We start from the raw sequence: 23,195 nt of genomic DNA, 5'->3' as shown, positions 1-23,195 counted from the left end.
GGTCTTTTATTTTGTCAGACAATGCAATAATTCTTGTGAGTAGTGTAAAGTACTGTTGGCAACACTCATACAAAATCATCTTATGGATTTCACTGTGCTTCCTCCTACTAATGGACTTGATCTGTCTATAAATGAGTAAAACATCACTGTGTTTAATACTGACACCTAAATAAAGCATTAGACCTTCATGTAAATGATATGGCATATTGCCTTGTTTTTTTTAGGGAATCCAACAATGCTGCACTGCCAAATGGATGATCAATACCACATCTGAACCAGCAGATGACAGCACAAGCACAGCATCCACGGTGTCACCTAGTTTAAAAACAAGAGATGAGAGCAGTCCCCACTGCTACATCTCGGTCATTTAAAAATATTATAACCAAAATGTGCTCCAAATCTTGTAAAATGTAGGCTCAATCTGAAAGCTTTCATTAATTCACATTAGTGGTATAGTGTGGTGTAGTCAGTGACACCACACACTTTTTACAGTTTGCTTGTACCTGTGTACCTTGTACAGAAACCAGTGCAACTCTGGGTACCAGTGGAATCACATCTTCACCAGTAGATGGCAGCATATCCACAGTTTGCAACCAAAGGTCAGGCTCAAGGGCCACCATCAACACAAACAAGGGAAGTTTACATTTGCTGACAGATATTTTTCTAATCCAGAGTGTACTGTAACATATGTTTCTCTCTTCAGGTCTGTTAACATCAAGTTTTCACCTAAAAGTCTCTGTTTCAACCCATGAACAAAAAAAAAAAACCCAAGAAAACATAAGAGGGTTTAAAGGCCTTGAGTACAATCAATTTGCAAATGCACATCATAAAGTTAAAAATATCACAAGAAACAATTCAATAGAGACTGTACACTATTTCAGTCTATTCAGTGTATGTGGCTTCTCTCTGTTATCGGAGTATGTCAAGCTCTTCTCCAGCAGACTCCTGAAGACTGTGCCCTGATGACACAAAATTCACCTAAGAAATGGCCACAATGAGCATCATGTGTCAAGAGTCAAACTGTGAGAACAGACTGCACAACTCTTTATTGAGAACTGCTGAGTAATCAGTTCTGCTTCAAGCCTTAAGAGTAAAAACAACACTTTAAACCACATTTATTCAGTCAGCACGATGGAAAACATGGTTCAAAACATGAAGGCAGTGTTGTTTGGCTAGGTAGGATGTGCACATTGTGGACCCCCCCCCCCCCCCCCCCCCCCACACACACACACACACACACCCACCCACCCCCCTTTTCCAAGCACTTCAAGGGAGGAGGATGAGACAAAAATTTAATTATGAGAGACCAAGAGGAAACAGTCCACATGGCCTGAGGGACCGGTATAACCTTTAGGAGCGGATAGTTTGAATTAGACCTGCACTGTCAGTTCAGACCCACCTTTGACCCCGGTGATTTAATTGCTCAAAGACCCTTAATGCAAAAAAAAAAAAAAAATGTAAATAAGTTTCTTCTTTTCTTTGCCGCCTGTGGATGTGGGTGATGATCCACAGTGTAGGCTACTTGTTCAGCTGCCACTCAGCTAATCTGAAGCGTCCTCCCTGTGCGCAACGTTTGCAATTCGTGGTGCAAATCAGAAGCGTGTGTTCTCCGTAAGCTCCACTCCACGATCCCGCTGCGCAATTTAAGTTAATTCTACAGAGTGAGTCCCGGGTTCACGTTTCGCCGCAGCTTTGTAAACTTAGATCATATACGGGGTCACCTGGAGGTTGGAGCGGCCCTGTAGCTGCGCGTCCAGTCTCCAAAGATCAGTTACAATGTAATGGCGAAGGAATGTCGCTGTTGAATAGAGAGGTTGGCTCTAATTAGAACAAATTTGAGAGTGGGATGTCATTTCTTTTTATTTAGAAACATGGTTCATATGTGTGTACATGTACATGTGTGTAAGTATTTCTTTTGGCTACTGTTGAAAGTTCTGGTTCATGCAGCAATGGAAGATCAAATTATAGTACATATTAAAAGAGAAATGACAAAACTAACCTCATGCTATAAAAATCCAGTCAGAATAAACAATTTATTAGTGTGTAATATTTACAGAATATTACAAGTGCTTGCAAATATCTTTTTCTTAAATTCAGTAAATGTAAGTATAACCCTTATCTAATTTGTTCAATATGTTCAGTTAAACTTCATTGATAGAATGGAAAATCCAGTGTCAGGCCAATAGTCACTCACACACCCACACACACACCCCCCCCACACACACACGCACACACACACAATGTCCATGTTGTCCACACCATCAGTCTGCTGAGGTATCCTTGGTTCCCTGTGGTGTGTGCATGTTGAAGGGCCTGGTGTTATTGATCCTGATTGGGCCTCACAGGAGGAGATTCCGGCCTGCCATTGACCCACACTTCTCCATGTTTCCACCCTTCTCTCAGATCATCAGAGGCAGCCGTCTCCTTGTGCTGGCCAGCCTGCCTGTTTGCATGAGATTTCTGATTGTCAGATGGAAAGGAAGGGGGAAAGGGGAAAAATGAACTTACCACAGGTTTTGTAAAATCACTAGCAGGTCTTGCCTGAGCAGTCCGCCCTGACGTTTTTCTGGCTTGGTGACTGTCAAAACACCCCCCCCCCCCATGCACTCATGCTCTCCCTCCTTCTCCTTAGAAAACCTATGGCTCACAGGCTGCTCTCCTCTTCAAAGTAAAAGTTCTCTGCCATGTGGCCTGTGTTGAATTTTTGTGTTGACGGCTGCCCAGTGCTCATGAACTCCTCGTAGGGGTCCTTTTTTTCCTCGTCATTGCGTATAAAGCATTTGAAGAGTGTCATGGCAAGGAAGGAGTAGAAGAACATGACAAACAGGATGTAAAAGTAAGCATTGTCGTAAGTTTCTCTGGAGCTGGACATGGTCGATACTGGGCTTGTGTTTGACAGAGGACTCACAGCGGTGCTGGAAACAGTCCTGTTGATTTGGTGCCCATTGATGTCGATACCATTGTCCTCCAGAATCTGCTGGCACCTGGAGAGTAGAGACAGCAGAAGGGTCCGGTTCATTTGCTTCATATCAAAACCGATGAAAGAGACAGAGAACTAAATCTTGTCAAAATAAAAAAAAAAAACAACAACAAAACTATACAGAAAAGGGATAAGGGCGACAGAGAGAACTAGAAACAGAACGTGTGAGAGGCAGTCACTCACCGCTTTGGGAAAGGCACGCTGTGAGTCATCCACCCACTCTTCACAGAGACTTGATAAGGTGGTATTTCAGAGATAAAGCACCCTCCTTTTTGTCCCACTTGAAGCGGTCAAAACATTATAAAAGCACAATTAAGACTTTTTTTTTTTTTTTTTTTTACAGACTGGTTTGTCATTTCAATCAGAAATTATTCAGATTCAGTCACATACTCTAAAAATGTTACAATTCTGCCAGGACATTCCAGTTCAAAGTATTTTAGACCTCCCTTTTAACTGTTTTTTCCTATCTCAATCTTTTTTTCAGCCTTTGTGCTCCTTCCTTCACTTTCAATTTGGGGGCTTGGAAGCTGCAGAGATGCTTGGATTGTTGTCAGCTCCGGTCAAATAGTCTACTCATTTCAAAGAGTGCTGGGGTCAAAGGTTAAGTTGTCTCCAGTGTGTTGGTGCTTGACTGACACTGCACTCCAAAGCAACCCCTTTGGCTTTTTCATTCACTGTGTCCTACAAGTTGAACACTTGCAAAAAAAAAAAAAAAAAAAAAGTGATCCTACCTTGATCTTATTGTGCTGGGCACACAAACTGAGCATAAAAATGCTAAAAGCATATCAAAATATCATAATGTATTATCCTTTATGCATCCGCACTTGCCTTATACAAATGAATGGCATGGACAGCTGCAGACCTGATCCCTAAATCTCCAGAGTGGAGGGGGTTAAAAAAAAAAAAAAGACAGACAGACAGGTAGTGATAAAAATGCATTAGTGATATCTATAAAGCTTTTGACGAGTCTGCCAACTGGGTGAACATTGTTTTCCTTTCCATTTGGCAGTCAGTGCCGCCAAGCCCTTCTGAACCCTCTACAGCCATGTCAGTGACTGATGTCCCAGTGTGTCTGTGGGCCGACGTGCTTATATAATTTACAGCAGTTCTGCTTTAGTCATTAAGAGTTGTAAAGGAGCCCCCAGGGAGAAGGAATTTGTCCAAAAGGAGTGTTTATAGAAAGGGGATATATTTATGATATAATACACCAGGAGTGTACATGAGTAATGAGCACTGTCACTATGATGGTCATATCAGATTTAACTACACTGTGGAAAACAGTTGGCATGCTTATAAAAGTAGGAAAGAATTTTATTGATTACTTTAATTTTCATTTTATGTATTCTGTTTCCTCTTTAGTTATACTTTACATTGATACGATTGGTAGAAGCTGTCAAATTCAAACACTTTGCTCCCCTATCTCATTTTAAAGCCATTCTAAAAATGAAATAAATAAATAAGGACAGGTTATTGGTAGCTGCAGCCCTGAGATTACATAAATGATGCCCACTTTGTGCATTTTATATAGTTTATTATAAATAGTAAATAGTGCTGTATTGTACACAAAACTTACAACAAAATCATTGTACACTGATGTAAATGAAAATTATACAAAAGAAAAAGCAAAAAAGCATGAATAATGAACACTGTGTAAGACTTAAGCACGGAAGAGCAGTTTTACAAGACGTACACAGGAGACATAACACTTGAACAACACTAAATAAATAAGAAATGGAACTAATGTTCACAAGTTCCTGATAAAAAAAAAACAACTAATTTACCACATGCAAAAAAAAAAAAAAAAAAATCTGCAAAAACCACAAATTACCTGTCAAACTGAATAATATATTCACTGGCAGAGAATTTTTTTGGCTTAATGACATCACAACTACATCTGTTATTTCTCATCGCTTGATGATTTCCCCTGATTGATCGATGCACGCAACCCAAAATGAGCGATCTTAAAAATAGAGTGCATGTTTTTGATCAGGGACATTTGATCTGTGTTCATTTACATCACATGAGGTATGAATGTATTGCACTTTCTTTGGGTTGCAGTGGTTTCACTACGACTCCACCAGGCCACTTGGATTCATGTGTTCCTGCTGCTTTTCCTGGTCTAGTCATCTCTGATGTCTTGTACAAGAATCACATCAATGTGAAGTCTAAGACTCTAAGACATTGTGGAGATGCGATCCTTAGAAGAACACTGTGGCTGAACGCAACACGTTATCACCATCCGGCCTTTAGATAAGCATCAGCCATAAGAATCCGCCCCTCCCCTATCAGAAGAGGGGGCTTACAAAGTCCACCTCAACTTGCATCTCTGCCACTTATTACAAAAATCAAATACAGAATCTTGAATGTATTTACTCCCCTCTTCCCCACCCCTCTTCTTTTCCTCTTTAAGCATGGACAACGAACCGTGCTTGGTCGTTGGAGCATGACGTGCACACAAGCAAAGCGAGTGCCAGGTAACAGGAGAGGCTGTGCCTTTGGTCCTAATTATTCCAGTCAACCCCCCTCCATCGCCGCCACTACACCTCCAACTCAACTGGTTACCTTCCCGGCTGAAGGAGAACACCTCAACCCCTTCGCCCACCCCAACTGCTCTCTTGCTGTCCTCAGGGCTGGGGACGTTTGGCAAAGGCAGCGGGTGGGGGTGTTCTGTGGCGATGAATGTCAGACTGGCTGGGGAAGCCTCTTTTCCAGGCCATGTTGGGGGTTTCATATAATGAAAGGCACCTGAGGAGCACAGGGAAAGAAAGCAGAAGAGATTGTTTTTTGTGTTTTCTGCAGATATAAACAGCTTAAATGTTCTGATGGTTAACATAGAAAAAAATGTGAATTTTGGGGTTAAATTAGAGGAATGATGTAAAGGAGAAGGACTGTGAAAGAAGGAAGATGATTTTAAGAGCAGGTGAGAGCAGGTGAGAATGCAAACTGGGGTCTTAGGTTAAATAATAAAACTCAAAAAACAGGTGAAGAGCTTTGGGAACCTCACTGAACATTCTTTGAACCTAATGTGGTTGGTAAAACTAGCCTAAAACTGAGCCCTATAGGAGCTCTGGCTCTGCTCCACTGATCAATAACAACTCTAAATCTGACCTCCAGTGGGACACATGGTTCTAATCCTGGCCTGCCCAGGGCCATAATCGGCCCCTGTTAAAGAGCCCCTTACCTTCCCTTTATACACACACATGCCTGCGCTCACATGAACACATGGACACACAAATTTCACCAAACCCCCGAAAGCTAGATGCGGGTCTCTCTCAGGAACGGCTAAATTAATGACATCAAGATGTTGCCACTGATGGGCCAGTCAACATGTGGTAGTGTACCTTAGATCAGTCCCAACAACACACTACCCCGACCCACATCCACCCTCCACATGCTTTGGTAAGTGGCTCTTTTCATTCAGGTGGCTATCGTTGTTACACAGAGGTCATTACATGGCTAGGTGAGCTGCATGAAGGGTTATGACGGACAAGCTCTTCATATGGGGTCATGAAAGGACAGTGAGTGAAAATGTGTGTGTTGGGACCCTGATGTGCCTCTCCATCACACCACTTGGATGCTATGATGATAGTAATGTAAACTGAGGTAACCAGGCCAGTAGTGTTGTCTAACTTACATGTAATTTCAGGCACATAGGAGGGTGATTTGAGAAGCTCCCTCATCAGAGAGGTCTGTTCAGTTAACAGGGGGTGTGAGTCAGAAAACCTAAACTAAGCAGCTCAACCAAAAAAGCGGTCATAGAAAGACATTACTGCTGATCAATTATATATCATTTACATTTAATTATAGAAATTAAAATAGGTAAACTCCCCTTACTCTTCGACAGATGATTATGAAAACAAGAAAATACTTTAGGGGTTTTACACACACCTTGCTCTGACTGTACTGTCCATACTGGTAGGATGGATGGTGGTCCACGGCATAAGCTGGGGAGGTGTAGGAAGGCGGGCAGTAAGACTGGGTACTAGGCAGAGTGGGCATACTGGTCAGGCCTGGCAGAGCCTCCAGGCGCTGGGAAGCATGACAGCTGGTGGCCATGCCTCCATTAGGCTCCAGGCCTCCAGTCAGCGGGGAGAGGGCAAAGTCACCCTGGGACTGATGAGGCACTCCACCTGGGTTCAACAGGCCCATGACCTGAAGGGAAGAATAAAGGAAAACTAGGCGATTAGAATAAAAATGAACAGAACAGAAAAGGCACAAGTCCTAAAGATATAAAACTCTTATCTTTTTTAATAAAAATCTGACCATCAATAATCTTCTTCATCATTCAATCAACTCTATTCGGGTGGGCTAAAGTGTAGGCCCTTCCTCTTGTTCATTGTCAGAAATACATTATTACTGACTTCCTTCACACATGTGGTTTCTTTTTACTCTGCTTGACTGACTGGGGAGCTGATGGTGGCTAGAGAGTTAGCCCACTCATGGTTTCTTTTTGAGTTATCCTTGCCATATTTATGGAAGCAGATTAAAGAAGAAATTTTTTTTTTTTTTTTTTTTTTTTTTTTTTTTTGTCAAGACATTTCTAGAGTTTTGTTACAACTGGAATTGATAGAAAAGAAAGAAATAACCTAATTCTGGCTTTGGCTTATTGTAAAATAAGACAAATATTTTGCAAATTAATTTGTGAGAACTCAAACAGATTTGTCCAGAGATCTGCTGAGCAACGTACTTTTTGGCTTTCTCTTCTGTTGTTGCACAAAAATTACCACATGCTTGTAAGGCCAGAGTGAAGTAGTCAAACAGTAGGTGACAATGACGGGTAGGGTATGTTTTCACGTGTCTTAGAACTACCTCTCCTATATGTGGAATTGTGTATGTAACGGTAAGTGTGTGTTCATGTGTGTATGTGTGTGTGTAGTAAGCATTTCTCTCTCTGATGTGAGGGGTGTAGGGGTATCAGTGATACATCGTGAACAGCTGCGTGTAGGTTTGCGTGAGAAGAAAAGTCGTGAAAATGTCTACAAAACAAGTGAAAGAGAGAAGAAGATATACACTAGAGGGAAAGAGTTACAGTTCACTGAAGAGAAATTACAGCCTAGGCCAAACGCAAAACTAAATACACTCAAAATAACTTGGAAAGAAAACGTGAAGAACAAGTAGCCCTGAAGGATGTAAAAACAAGGCTTTCCCAACTGACAGCCAGCTGGCGCACACACGCAGACACACACACATGAACATGTACACATATGGAGGCAACCTCACCTGTCTTTAATGTATGTAATTTACAGTTGGTCTGTCAGAGTGGTCGGAGCTAACACGTCTGACAAACACAACAATGAGGCTGATACCTAAACTACTTTTATGCTTATTGCAGAGAATTTCTGTTCACATGCAGTATTTTGCAAAACACAAAAAGCTCTTGTACACAAAGTATAGTTTTATTTGAATATTTTTATAATTAAATATCTGTTTCTGCGGTATGTGTGCACGTGCGTGCTTGTGTCTAAGGATCCGTGTCTGATCTACATGCCCATGCAATCATGCACTTTCTGTCTGCAACCGAAACAGCAGCGGTTCCCGATGGTGTGTCTGTTTTGAGGTTGTTCCGGGGATTAGGTCTCGGGGGGGTGCAAATCCCAGCCGCTCGCTTCCTTGGTGAGAAAGGATTCCTTTGGTATGCACTAGATCAGCAGTGAGACGCCGGAGACCCAGCACCACGGGGAACACATTGCTCTGACTGCTTCTTCTCCCAATGCAGAGATAACTGCTTAGACAACAATATCACCTATCTAAAGTAAACCTTAACCATATCAAAATTCCATGGTACGCTAATGTGACCATATCTGGAGTTAAATGAACCCCTGAATCTCCTGATGGATAGAGAATAGAAGATAGAGTAGAGAAGCTTTTATAGACAAATTTGGAGTTCAGATAACCAGATAACTCCAGGCAGGATTTGACACAAAATAGACCAAGCTGTGGATCTATCCGAGAAAATTGAAGCTGTAAAGTTTTCTAAGTGCAGGGAGGTCTTCCTGTATTAACTATCAATGTCATAGAATTTAATCAATCCTCATTTCCTCTCACTTATTAAGTTAATATCAGGAAATTAATTCTATCCTCATTTGAAATAGGCAAAAATGTATTGCAATATACATTCACACAGCTGCAATGAATACATGAATTAAAACAAATTAGCCAACAAAGTGAGTCATTTGCATAAATTACACACTTTGTTACAAGGGGATAGATTACTTCATTCCAATCAATTAAGACACTGGAACATTTCGTGATTACAATTCCAGACTAAGAAAACATTCCAGGCACGCCGTCCCTATGCAAGATGAGATGTCCTTTCTGTACGGAGCTGCCCACTAAGGTTAATGCTGAAACCATCCATGAGGCCACAGCACTTTTGGCCTCTTTATTGGAGTTAAAGTCAGTTGGTGACCCTGTGGCTGTGTGAACTCACACCACAGGCATGTTACAGGACAGCAGCTACTAGCGGATTTCCATACGTCTCATGCTCCAACAAAGTAATTAGCTGTAGTAGAGATTTTTGAGTTAGCAGATACTAAAACCATCAACCCATGAAGCTTGCTGTTTATTGCATCTCTTTACCTTTGTCTCTATACTTCGATCTGTCTGATTAAAATATATATCTTTTATATATATATATATATATATATATATTTTATATATATAAAATATATATATATCGGCAACCAAAATGGTTTTAAAAGCAACTGAGGATATTTCCTGAACAGGAAACAAATTCTAGTCCATAAATAGAGCTCATATATCAAAGCAGTCAATTATACCTTCAGCCACAATGGTGCCACCTATCACTTTTCTGACCATGCACACTGAGAGCTACAACAAAGCTCTTCTCTTATTGTCAATACATATACATCCTCAGGCATTCACACACAGTAACAAACCTGCCCCGAGGCAGTTTTTTTATCTGTGCCTGACAGGAGTCTGAGATTCTCTCAAATAGGAATTAGTACCCAGGATGCATTGCATGTGGGCTGGCCACCTTTTGTGGCGGTTAAAAGCTCGTTTTACGCTTGTTAGTCCATCTTCTGGGCTGGTAGGGAGCCACTGACGGACACTGATGACTGTGTAATCGACCATAATTGTCTTTTCAGTTTTGATTTGTGTCATCATCCGACATCCATACATCCCTCCTCATGTCTGGTCCTTTCTGCTTCCCCAAAGACTGACGTTTGCCACATTTAAAATTCATCAAACAACCCGTCTGAATAAACAAAAATGAAAAGCTACCGTGTTTTTCAGCCTAACAAGGTTTCATCAATGTCACTGCAATGTCACACAGAATAGTGTGTATGTGTGTGTGTGTTTGTGTGCATCATTATCCCTCCATATGGTGCCTTTCATAAAGGCCACAAACTACTGGCCTCCTGTTACTGGTCATGACAACATTTTGTACTGGTGAATATTTCTTTGTAAATATCTGTACACTATGCCAGTATTCAAAGATGTATTTTTTTCTATATGTATTTCTACAACAAATGTACTCTACAGACTAACCTGTGGTGAGAGGCTGTTGCTGATGGCGGGGTTGACGGTGTTGGTGTGTCCTGCTGGGGCCACAAAGCTGTCGGAGTATCCTGAGAAGCCATGGCGTCCAGAAGACAGGCAGTAAGCAGAGTTTCCATCCTGGGAGCCTGCTGAGGAGCTGAGCCCAGTCTGGTGCACAGAGGTAGGGGGCAGAGGCTGCGGTCGGTGGACTGTGCTGGGCTGCTCAGATGCTGCTGAAAATAAAACATTTCACTTAAAAGTCTCATTTTTATTAAATTTAAAAAATGCTGCCATTGTTAAACTATTTTCAATTCTATATTATCAGGTCGTAAAAGCATCACTCAAATCAAAAATGTTCACAGTTGTGCCCACCTTGCGCTATGGACGTTGGTGGATAGGGGCTGTCTGACAGCTGATAGGGCTGCAGGCCTGACATAGCTGATGGAGGAAACCCACCAGGAATGAGGTGGTTAAAAGCCATAAGTTGATTGGCTCCTGCCTGTTTCCTCCAACGGGCTCTTCTGTTGCTGAACCACACCTGAGAGACAAAAGTGTTTGTTTTTTTATTTGTCTGTTAACCCAATAGAATAACTTCACTTACTTATGTGGTTTTCTATGTTTATGAGTGTACTTGGGAACATGTGAATGTAAATGTGTGCGCACGAGGCCTCTCTGACCCATTACAGGAAGCTGAATTGATAGAGATCTTAACATCTGGAGTGTGCTGTGAAACCACAAACATTATATCTTTGTGTGCTACCGCAAGTCACTGGGTTCAGATAACACCAGAGGGCTGTTACAGCTGTTAAAACCTATATTAGCACACAATCTAAATCAGACATCTATTTTGGGATCTTTATGAAGTTGTCTTTATACACAGTGGGTGCAGTGTGTCTGTGTTTGTGTCTGTATGCATGAGGAAGGAGGTCAGACACAGGGCGGAGGGATGTGTGTGTGTTAGGGGGTGTGGGGGCACATGTCTAATGGGTGCAAGGAATGTGTGGCAACATCTCACAGCAATTTAACGCCCACATGACACATATCCATGACAGGCCGACACATTACACTGCTGTCAAGATTAGGTCTCCAGGATTTTCAGGTTCAACCATGTGCCTGTGTAAGTGTCTAACCTGAACTCGAGCCTCTGTCAGTTTGGCCCTTTGAGCCAGTTCCTCTCGCGTGTAGATGTCAGGATAGTGTGTGCGTTCGAAGGCCCTCTCCAGCTCCTCCAGTTGCTCCGCTGTAAAGGTGGTTCGACTGCGACGCTGCTTCCTCTTCAGAGGCAGGCCTGGTTCTGAGTCTACGTCCGAGCCCTCGTCCGAGTGACTGGCTGGAGATGCAAAACAAACAGATTGCGACTTTAACATACAGAGAAATCAGACTGATACAGAACGAGACGTTGGGTAAATACTAAGCTGCGCTACAATAGCCAGGCCCAAGACAATAGATTATGCTGAGTACAACACATGGTACAGAGCCACTTTAGATTGTGTGCTCCTGCTCCTTTAAACTTCTCAGTATTTCCTGGGGGGATCAAAAGCCAGAAGCTGCTTGAACATGGATTAAAGAGGAGTATATCCCTCTGGGGCATCCAGTCCCTGGGACACTGTGTCTCTCCCAGTCTCTGCCATGCTGTGCGCTATACAGATAGGGTCCCACAGTGACGAGCAGGCAGCCTTTTGCCAGGTGCTTCTTAAAGCTGTTTGTTCAGTTGAGGGCGAGAGAGAGTGACGGAGTAACTGGGAGACAGCTATTGGGATCTAATTCAGCAGAAGAAGAGAATCAATAAAGGCTTGAGACTAGAAACAGAGGACTATTGCTGCGTTTCAGGGGGAGGTTATCCATCTATTAAATAATGATTAGGCTCCACAAACTAGCGTGACAGCCTGCTATTGTCTGCCATTAAATGTCTGCAATCCCCCCATCTCTCACTCTCTCACTCATATGCACACTCACAAACATGCATCTGCTGCGTCTGGGCTGTGGGCTTTCACTCAATAAACGTAGTCTATGACAATGTGTCAAACACAGATGCACACAAAACCGAAAGAGTTGGAATCCACTCCCAAATCCACCCCAGATTGACCTCTTAAAACCTCATGAGGAGAGTTCACTGCACCTTTTCGATGCTCAGGCTATGCAGGGAGTATCTACGTTGCGAGAGAAAAAATAAGGGTACTCAAAAGCAGCGAGACAGGTGTAGGCAACAGAAAGGTTTCAGCAGAGCACAGAAGCTTGTCTGTTTCTCCAGACTGCTTATTCTCCCTCTACCCTCCAGATTTAAAGCTTTAATTAAAAAGTGCCAAGTCAGACATGGAGGGGGGTTGTAGGGATCTCCCCTTGCCTCTGGAGCCTCTGGAGCCAAGCAGGAAATGTTTGTACCGGTTGCCAGTGTGTGTCTGACCAGGCATTACACACGGATTTGGTCCCTGGGAATGCTGCTGAGCTCTAGACCGCCAGCACACTGGATTCTGATGCTGAGAAGAGCTCTTTATTACAGTCAAACTAAGGGCGCCACGCTGGCATAAAGGCTTACAGGGAACTACAGCTTAGATACTGCTAGAACATGCACATGAGAGAGTAGGATGTGGTTTGTTTTGCTAAGGATAAGGCATTAGACAAGTTGGAGCAAATTTTATAATACAACGGATATATGAAGAGGAAGACAGAGCATTAAAATGAAACTTGATCATTTTCATTTTTCAACCTTGATATTGTTTGGATTAGTAAGTAGTGGCTACTGTAATAGAACACATTTGTATACAACACACAAGACTAGAAAAAACAGCAAGCTAAGTAACATGCAGGGTCATTACCATTTTAACGATGGAGGAACACAGAAAGAAAGAAAAAGACAGGGAACCAATGACGAAAAGATTCCTGAGGGAGGGAAGGCAAGCTCATAAAACTCCACAGAGGAGAAAGCTCCCCATTGGCACTGTAACTCATGTTAACTGCAGGGTGGGGGTGGATCTCTTTGCCCCCCTTATATTTATCTTTCCCTCTCTTTTTTTCTGTGTTTTATTATTAGTAACTACAGAGAAGACCCTCCATCACAGCATCACAGACTCTCCCTTAATGGCAATGACAGTGTTGCTTTTGTCATCCTCTGGCTTGCGCTTTCTCTTTTTGCTCTCTTCCTCTATCACTCTCGGTCTTTTTATTTTGGAAGTGATGTGGCCAAGCCTTTGTATCTTAGCAGGGAAAAGCCTGTGGCAGGCCTCTATTGGACCGATTACCACGCTCCATCTGTAGGAGCCATCAGGGACGCCCGGGCCTGCATTCAGGGGCCTGTCACCTGCCCAGCAGGGGTGTTGGGGAGGGCGGTAGGGTGAGATGGGGGCTGTAGGGCCAGGGTATGGGTGGGGGAGTGAAGGTTGGGAGGGAGAAAAGGGAGGGAGCACAAAAGGGTCCAGAGAAGGGCCACTGGGGGCTGAGGAGGTACACAGCAGGGGAGCACCCCTTCATTCCCTCCCTCCATGGCCTGAGGGCCACAAAGTTGGGGGATGGGGGAGTTGAGGGGGTTGCCATGGAGAGGAGAAGGGAGGCTGAAGGCACCTGAAGAAGATGCTGTTGTATGGGTGTGGGGTGCCAAGCTAAGGAGAATAGGGGTGCTGGTTATTTTTAAAAGTGGGACCTGTCCTTTCCATCTCATCCATTCAACTCACTTCTCCCCTTCTGCATGCTCAACCATCACTGCATCCACACCTTTGATGTTTTCCAACATGGCTTTCATGCTGCTGTGGCTCGATTTTTAAGGCACACTGATACAGAAGCAGAATTGTTCCCACACATTCCCCCCAACAAACAGCAGAAGAGGATACTAAACACACAAAGGGAGGCCTCGACCTCCTTACTTAAACACCCAAATCAAATTTTACGCTGCAGCTCTGAGGCAATAGTGAGCTGAAAATACTCCATAGCTGCTCACAGTTTGGTTGTGGCTCTGACAAGAATATTATTAGAAAGATAGATTATTATCCCTCAAGCGGAAATTTGGGCTGCAGCAAAATTATTCACAAAACAGTTGTTCCAAAACAAAGTAAGATGTAGGTTAATAAACCAATAACACGCTGGTTTAGATAGTAGAATGGATAGTAGATAATTTATTTAACAAGGTTTAGAGGGCAGTCTTCAGCATAGGTTAATAAATAATGCTGAATTCAACAAGTGAATTCAACAGGTTCCTTTAACTGATCAGAAACTTAAGATGAGGTGGATTAACACAAAATTGTGTATTGTGTCTGTGCAGGCACACACACACACAATATATCCATTCAATAGGGAAATGGATAGTGCTACAGACACACAAGTCAAGGTAAACAGAACCACTTATCAATCAAGAGAGGAGACTGGCAGGCAGGGAAGATAAACTCCAGAGGGTCACAGATGTGAATGTCCAGTTCCATTAGCTTCACCTGCAGCAGTAGTGCCTCTAACAGCCCCAAAAAAACCAATCGACTAATCCAACTGTGAGAATAAAGACTGCTCTTGTTTACAGTGTACATTACACTGGCCAGGCTTCGCCTTGCCAAGCATTCATCCCCCTCCTACCCATTCAAGAGATGCTAATATGAAGAGACATGCAGAGGCATGCACATCCATGCATGTGCACATATGTGCGTATAAATTCACGTGTAGCTTGAAATGGCAAAAAAAATATGCATTAGGTGGGAGAAATGATGATGTGAAGTGTGAGAAAATGAAAATAGGTATTAAAAGGAGGCGAAGAAGAAAGATATTCAAGAGAACGAAAGAGGAATGGACAGGGATGAAGAGCCACGGATAGAAAGAGAAGGAGAAGTGGAGCATATGGGGCTGTTTATAGCCTTGTCTTGGTAGGGGCCGGCTAGCCCTTCCTCCAGGGGCAGTTAATAGAGAAGGTAATTGAGCTGGTGACATGTGTTCGCAGCACAAAACAAAGGGCAGAAGAGACAAATGAACTAGTTATTTGCCCAGGGAAGTAGATTTGGCCCTTTCAGGCCACAGAGCATAGAAGAGTGGGCCACTGAATAAAATAGTGGCATGCCTCATAGAGCCAGAGCGAGCAGATGCGATGGAGGAAAAGAATAGTTAACTGACAGCTTATGGGCTCAGCTGGGGTTAACAGTTAAGGGAAAAATGGGAGTGAGTGGGCTGCTCACTTGACTTGCTAAAAAGCCCCCAGGAACCTGCAGCTGCCTGGGAAAAGGGGTAAGGGGGTGGGTGGCAAATAGAGAGAAAGCCAGAGAGAGGGAGATGATGATGTGATGAAGAGGAAAAAAAATGAAGTGAATAAGTGCAGGAGGTTGGCACTTAATGGACAAAGAACTAGCTGACGATATGACGTTGAGAGATGTATCTCTGTCTAATATTGGTGAAATGACAAAAAGCCACAAATGGCCCTGCATGGCTATTATGAGTGCCCAGTGTGTGGTGGTTATTATTTAGTTCCACTGTGGTGCAGTTAGGTGACAGTTTCATGGTGGCATTTCCACCCTCGGGGCAGGGACAAAGCAACTGCACACGCAGGGCTGCAGCAACAGGCCGCTCTGCCGCACGTTCCCGTCAAATGGAGACTAACCAGCACATCTCAGCCTTGTTATGTCCAGGCGGGCTAAATAAAAGCATAAAGTATTTACTGTGAAAGAACTGTCTAACCAACACTGATTCATCTACATGGCATGTGGATATTAAGGAGTCTGTCAGTTGTCATCGTCTCCCAAACATTATCGTAACCTCCTACCTTCTGGGGCCTGATAGTTTTAACAGTCCAGTGACCCTAGGTTAGCCCCTGACCTTTTCACAGCTTCTGCACAGCACTTCAGTGAAGATGGCTTCAACAAAACTTCACACACATTGAACCCACAGAGAGAAACACTCAACACATTCCACGCTTTCTTTTTTTTAAACCCCTACAGACACTCATTAACCAGTTTATTGCTGCATTTCTTTTAGTTTTCTGAGTTTGTATGCTCATTTTCACCTTAGGTTGTTGCTTTACTAGCCGTATTTGAACAAATGCAGGATGTGCATGTTGTAACTCAGAAGACACATTTAAAACAAACAAAAAAAAAAAAAAAACCTCAAATCCCAAATTTCTGTTCATTTCTTGCAGTGGAGTTTTGTTGTCCAGAGACGGGAGAAAAAGACATTAATCAAAAGAGCAACAGAGTTCTGCTGGCATGTCCATAATGTGCAATGTGGTGGATGAAACAGCTCCACAAAAACTGAGGCTAAACAAAGTTAAGTGATTGACAACGCTGTCTGGCTTTACTCAATTAACTATCCCATTGTGCTCCTCTTTGCAGAGACCCCTCGCCCTCGACCCTTTTCTCTTCACACCCCTTTATCCTCCCCATCACAGAGTTTTGCTTGGCTAATACTTCCAAGGAAATAGAGAGCTCTTTTTCTACTGGGGCTCCTCTCCTTGACCTTCCATTGCTCACTGCTTCTCTTTCAGTCACTTCATAGTGTCTCTGGGGTTAGTGGGGAGAATGTGGAGAGTACATCACCGCCGAGGGGCCGGCTCAGGGCAGGACCCCGGCCCATTACTTCAAAGTTGGCTTGCATTCATTAATTGTCCTTTGAATTAATATTGGAGAATCACAATGTGGGTGCCAACAGAGAAAGAGGCTTTAATGAAGCATAGAGTCTGCATTCAGTTGCAGATCAGCCAGTGTGGATTTTTTCTTTCTAGTTTGAGAAAGAGAGAATCTTGAGAATCATACTAACACAGAATGTGAAAGTGTTAAGTATTTATATTGGAAAAGTGGGACAGAGAAGGATCTATCTATCTACCTAATCATTTTCCTGTCTATTCTCTGGGTTGAACTTGGCATTACCTGCTATTAAAAGGCTCATATTTATATATTTCTCCATGATCCAGTCCTGGGAGGAGAATGGAAATGTGGCTGCAAGCAGACATTCCTGTAGTTGCAATGTGGCCTCTGTCTCCTGGGACCAGTACCACAGAAAGACAAGGACACTTAACACACTATTCCTAGAAATGTAATATCTGTCTGTCTCTTTACGGTTGTGGGTTATTGCCATGCTGCTCACTTGCCTTTGCTCTATGTGTGAAAGAGAAATATACCTGTTTGTACTCTCATGTCTCAGGAGAGTATAAGTTATGAAACTTTAAAATCACATTAGTTGGATCGGACCAGGCAGCTACATGTGGAAGTTAGCTACCAATGCTTATTTCTGAATTTATATAATACACATGTTTTTGACTGCTTTTAAATGTGCTGTACTTTAAAATCTTACATATGATATTTATGTTCTTCTTACTCTCTGAATATTCCTCAAATTAAATCCATGCCAAAGTCACAGGAAGCCAGTAACCCAGTTTATTTACACAAACAAAGTCCCACTCAGCTTCTCTGACAAAAGCAGCTAAATCTTTCATGTTTTGTCAGCACTTGATTCCTCCTGTCCCTCTGGCTATTTGCCTGCCTCTGGACAATAGAGGCAAGAGAATGGCAGCAGATTGTTGGAATGCACCTCAATGAAACCAATTATTACATGTTGACTGCGTTCACCATGGCAGATTTGAAAGAACTGGGCTCATTCAATTTGGCACCGCAGGATTCCCTTTAAAGAAAAGTTATCCCTTTGACTGTTTGTATTTCTGAGCTTTCTTTTTCTTCTTTCTTCCTTTCACCCCCACTGCCATAAATGGACCCTGCAAGAGTAGCTACTTCGTTTTCTTGACTTCGGTTACCTCAATTAGTTAAATGAGGCTAAAGTACTAACAGTAATAAATAGAGGAGAGGATGCTATCAATTAATTCAGAAACTCATAGCAAAAACAAATTCTTGGCACAACTGGATTATTCAATCTCCCACTTAAAAATATACAGGCATACTAAAAGATACGTTGACTTGAATCCACTTATTCTCTATGGAGAAACATATACGTGGTGCACATATTTTTGTTTTCAAATACATCTCAGCTCAAATATGAATGATCTTTAAAACCTATACACTGGAGTAAATTCAATTGACATAATGGTTAAAGGAAATACAGACAACTTAGCATCAAATTCATTCCAGGAAAACTCCTTTTCCCACAATGTCCCAGCCACTTGCTAATGCCACGCAGACCTGGGGCTGCCCAGTATACTTTATCCCACAAACCTTAGCAGTCCTTTTCCCAGACAAATAAATCTAAATGAGTCAGCTTTGATCTTAGCACTTAAGGAAAGCCAACAATAGTGGTAGAGGAGAAAGGGGTAGAGAGCAACAGGCCTCTCTCTACCATAACAATAGCCTCTGCAAACACCTACTTAATCAATATTTGGCCAGAAGACACTCTCTCAATCCCAAACCACCCTTTTCACATTCTAATGAAGTGCTATAAAAGAAAAAAACAACAACTACTTCCACAAAGAGACACAAGAATGAAATAGTGCTGTTCTGTATATCAATGGGCGAAAGTGTCTTCGAGCTCTTTGCGTGTAGGATGTCACCTATTTGGTGCAAAACAGCTAATGTTATATGTTTTCTTTAAAAAAAAAAAAAAAACATACCTGCTAAAAGTATTAATTACAGATATACTGAAAACTGTCTTTCTTCAGACAACTTTTTCAATATTTATTTAGATTATATTTATATTAAAACTATTTTAATAGGACGATTGAAATGTGCAAATCTTATTAATTTAGAGCTACATGTCGATTTATTGACTGATCCGTTTATCTCTATTTTGAATCGTCTGCTTTGGTCTAAAAGAAGTCCGGGAACAGTTTAGCTGGGGAAATGCCTGATCAGTATTGAGGATGCGTCTCCCTTGAAAGAGGGAGAGGGAAGCGCCCACAGATACTGCATGAATGTGTGCGCCCTTAGGCAGAAAGGAAAGGGGCGGACTTTGTCTGAGATGAAAGTGGAGAGAAATAAAAGGTTTGGATTTAATCTAGTGGAGAGAAGGGTTTCCCTGCGCTCACTGGCTGAAGGCGTCATGCTCACTGCGCAAAGACTGTGACAAAAGCTCCGTGCGCAAAACTAACGGCACCGTTCAATTTGATTACGCAAGGCCTGAAGTGAATTCTACCACATTTCAGGCAGAAATCACGAGCCTTTTGCCAACTGCTAAATGTGTTAATGTGTTGACGTTGATTTTATTTTCCTGTAGACCGAAAGTTATCATCTCTTAAAACCGAACACACCGAATCCAAATCACACTACAACACCGAATAAAAGGAATAAAACTACGGGTCATTACAGGATAATATCACAATAATCTCCCTGTTTCTTAATGTCTACTCATCAATAATTAACTATAGACAGCATTACGTCTCCAACAGCGACCTTTCCTCATACAGCAACACTCTTCAGTCCCCAACAGGTCGTAAATCAACAGGTGTTTTCCAAAGGTCTGAGCTGTGTTTTTCGCGTATTTTAGTCTGAAGACAAACTATAAACAATGGGAAGAGCCGTCAGATTGGCACTTTTTTTGAGCAGTCTATAAACCAGGTCGCACTGGGCCCGTTGGTGTCCCTGAATAATTCATCGCTCATTGCGGGTTCATAATGTCTTCTCCCGGCCTTTTGTCAGCGCAATTTCTTCTCCCTTTCTTTCCCCATTTTGAAAGGCCCGGGCGTCTTTTTGGACACCACTGAGCCGCTCACTGGAGTTTGGCTTTTGTGCGCGTCAAACTGAGGTGTGGGTCTCAATGGACTGTCGTTGCTTTGTCCCCTGAAGTTCATCCTCAACTGTCCGATGAGTGTAAAAAAAAAAAAAAAACTTTCTCAGGCTTGAAAGTTTGACAAATGTTAGTTTATCCGCTTTAAAAACATCTCTGCTCGTTTGTTAAACGCAGGAAACCTAAGCGCAAGCGTGCACACATCTTACTAATTCTGCGCAAGTTAACCAAAAATATTATTTCGTCTGATCATTTTATATCACCTATTCATTATTATTATTAATAATAATATAGGCCTAATTGCTATTATTATTGTTGTTGTTACGTCAACACAACTTGCATCCAAAATAAACACAACAGAGCTGAACCTTCTGGTTCAGTTTGGTCTTCAGCATTTTTTTGCAGAATTAAGGCACAGCGAGGTAAAACCATGAACGAACTTACATCTGTCTCCCAGAATGCCATCGATGCTGTGTTTGGTCCGCGGTTCGTTTTCCTCCATCTCCCTCTTCACCACTTCTTCATCATCCTCCTCATCATCACCAGCTCCGCCGAATTTAGAGCGCATGATGCGGCTGATGGCGCTGACTGAGAAAGACAAAAAAAACCCACACACATAGGCCCGAGTTAATGAACACGAGTTTTTCACAACCCTCTGGTAATTATTATTTTTTTTTATTTCAGACTTTCGCTTCTACCCGAGGGAACGTTGTTCCTGTCGCAGATCCCATCTTTCAGTAATTTGTCCCTGATTTCCCAGCTGAACATGCCCGGGTTTTCTCTCTTGTACTCCTCGATTTTCTTGTCCACCTCTGGAGAAGCGCTTTGCTTTGGTGGGAAGAAGCACAGAAAAGTTTTTAGATGCGAGGCCCAGCATATGGGAGAGATAGAAATATATGATATGCTGAATCTAAGATTTAGGATGATTATGTAAACGTAACAATAATTAAACACTTATGTATGTTAAAGGAGCCTATAAAGCCAAACTCCATTACGTTTTATTGGCTTTTATATTTTATATGCCCTTTAGGATTGTCCACCAAAGTCCCGTTGAATTACACGACTGATGATAACGTATTTTAAAATTAAAAACAAAAAAACAAGCCTTTTATTGTTTTACAGCCAAATAGAAGAGGATGTGTCCTTTTCAATTATTTATTTTTTATAAAGCACGGGTTAACTTAGTTTTGAGTCTTTTCTGAAAAGCTGCATCTAATATCATTTGGTTGTTATTTTCTTCAAATTTTAGCCACGATAACCAAAACAACGCCGCGCGTTTCTCTCACCTTCGGCTTGCTGCCTCCGATGGCCCCCGGCCTGATGGAGCCTGTCTCTTGGTACCGGCAGAGGATTTTGGAGACGCAGCCGTGGGAAACCCGCAGCTGACGGGAGATAACGCACGGTCGGATGCCGTGATGGGCCATCTCCACGATTTTATGTCGGATATGGTTGGGGAGAGGTCTGCCGTTTATGAAGACGCCACCGAGCTGGTTAACTCGACCCTGTCCTAACGGAGTGGAGACTGGACAGGGGGGCACGGAATTTAGTTCGCTGAATACTCAAAACATGAAGACTAAACTACATGCCTCGTCTTGAGAAGCCAGACACTGTTACTGGATATCATTCACGAGCATTTACGCATTTAAAATACAGACAAATTAGGACAAGTCTTTACTGAACTCTACAGTTGTCTAATTAAACACCTCAATCTTCTAAAATATAAACATAATCTGGGAAAAAATGCAATCTTGTCTCAGTAGAAAAAAAAAATCAGCCAGTGGCAAAAAGAGAGAAAATGCTCCGTATTAAATATTACAACATTCAAATGTGATGAGGCGATAGGTTACATGGTGAAATATAAAAATACAGATAAACTGAACCAGCCATTCATGTTGCCACTGAAAGTGTGGGCTCAACCACTCAACCTAAAACTATATTTTAAGACTCAACTGAAATAAGAAATTGACAATAACATTTTACAGGTTTAGAGTTTGAAAAGTTTTCTAAAAGCTGAATTTTCTTTCGACTGTGAGCAGCAACCGGTGGTGGTCTCTTACCTTCCAGAGAATATCCTCCCCGCGGGTAGTTCTGGTGAGGACTTGGTCTCATCATTCTCGGTAAACCCCCTGCAAGCGCTGTCATTATTCCTGACTTTCAGTCATGAAACACTTAAAACGAATCTGCGTTTGCTTGTCTCCTTTAATTGCACCAAATATCTTTTATTTCGACTTCAGTCCAGACGCAAACCCGCTGTTCCTCGAGCAACAGGTTGCCTTGGCGAGAAGAGCCCTGAAGCCCTCTGAAGTGCTGCTGACTGGTATCCAGTCGCTGTGGGCTTTAGGTGAGAGTTTGAATCAACGCGCAGGTTACTACCAGCCCTGCGAGGGTTGACAGGATGGTCTGAGGGGATGGATGGAAGTCAAACATTTTATCTGTGGTCGCTGTCCCCTCTGACTCCGCGCTGTGCATGCTGATTGGTCAAAGACCCGGACGTTCGGGGGCAGGAGGAGCCTTGTGATTGGACGGCAGGAGCTCCCCTTCTCTCTGGATTGACCTCATGAGGTCAGATTGTCGTGTCACGAGCTTCAAACCTTTCACAAAGTGCCCAACTTTAAATAAAACCCATTAAATAAATTCTAACAATTTCCCTGTTTCTGCCGAGATGTGGATTGTACTCTTCATTAACAAGGCGAGGAACCAGCTGCAGTGGAACAAAGTTTATTGATATGAAACTTACTGAAGAAAATAGTACACGTTAATTATATAAAGTACCACATAACATATTAAAAGTTTAGTATTTCATTGAGAATCTCATAGTAAATAAAATACAAACTTTTCTATAACCTACAGCATTTATACACTGATGAAACTTCACACCCAGACACACACACTAATGTTTACTGTTTACTAATAAACAACTATTAGAGCCCAGACTGGTATTTTAATATATTAATATCAGCATTATATTACTAGCACTAGTTGATATAACTGGTTGTCGCTTTTTTTATTAGCTTGCGTGTTATATTAGCTACATGTAGCCTAACATATAATACACATACTATTATAATATAATTTATATAAATGTTCA

At 42.2% G+C, this 23,195-nt stretch overlaps 1 protein-coding gene across 3 annotated transcripts; it reads right to left on the bottom strand.

Annotated features, from left to right (window-relative positions):
- Positions 1 to 5,505: 5,505 nt before the first annotated feature.
- pax3a (paired box 3a) lies at positions 5,506 to 22,249 on the bottom strand. Of its 3 annotated transcripts, none has more exons than XM_026313275.1 (9): positions 22,165 to 22,249; positions 21,390 to 21,629; positions 20,806 to 20,928; positions 20,552 to 20,695; positions 11,614 to 11,813; positions 10,856 to 11,021; positions 10,493 to 10,716; positions 6,869 to 7,132; positions 5,506 to 5,725 (listed from the first exon to the last, which is right to left on the bottom strand). In XM_026313275.1, exons 1-9 carry the CDS (start codon positions 22,247 to 22,249, stop codon positions 5,708 to 5,710), a joined length of 1,464 nt encoding a protein of 487 aa, XP_026169060.1. In that variant the 3' UTR covers positions 5,506 to 5,707. The 3 variants fall into 3 exon arrangements, with proteins under 3 accessions (XP_026169060.1, XP_026169058.1, XP_026169059.1); XM_026313273.1 differs by having other exon boundaries at positions 20,806 to 20,935; positions 21,394 to 21,629; XM_026313274.1 differs by having other exon boundaries at positions 10,493 to 10,713; positions 20,806 to 20,935; positions 21,394 to 21,629.
- Between the last annotated feature and the right edge of the window lie 946 nt (positions 22,250 to 23,195).

This window comes from Mastacembelus armatus, chromosome 17 (genome assembly GCF_900324485.2).
Source record: "Mastacembelus armatus chromosome 17, fMasArm1.2, whole genome shotgun sequence".
NCBI lineage: Eukaryota > Metazoa > Chordata > Actinopteri > Synbranchiformes > Mastacembelidae > Mastacembelus > Mastacembelus armatus.
This window is presented reverse-complemented; position numbering and strand designations above follow the sequence as displayed.

Bases quoted from the DNA above. Each gene is read 5' to 3' on its own strand.
- pax3a (XM_026313273.1), bottom strand. From the start codon at position 22,249: ATGACAGCGCTTGCAGGGGGTTTACCGAGAATGATGAGACCAAGTCCT. The intron at 21,630-22,164 runs GTAAGAGACCAC...CCCCCTGTCCAG, and splicing joins GGGAGGATATTCTCTGGAAG to TCTCCACTCCGTTAGGACAG. The intron at 11,022-11,613 runs GTTAGACACTTA...TTTGTCTCTCAG, and splicing joins TGACAGAGGCTCGAGTTCAG to GTGTGGTTCAGCAACAGAAG.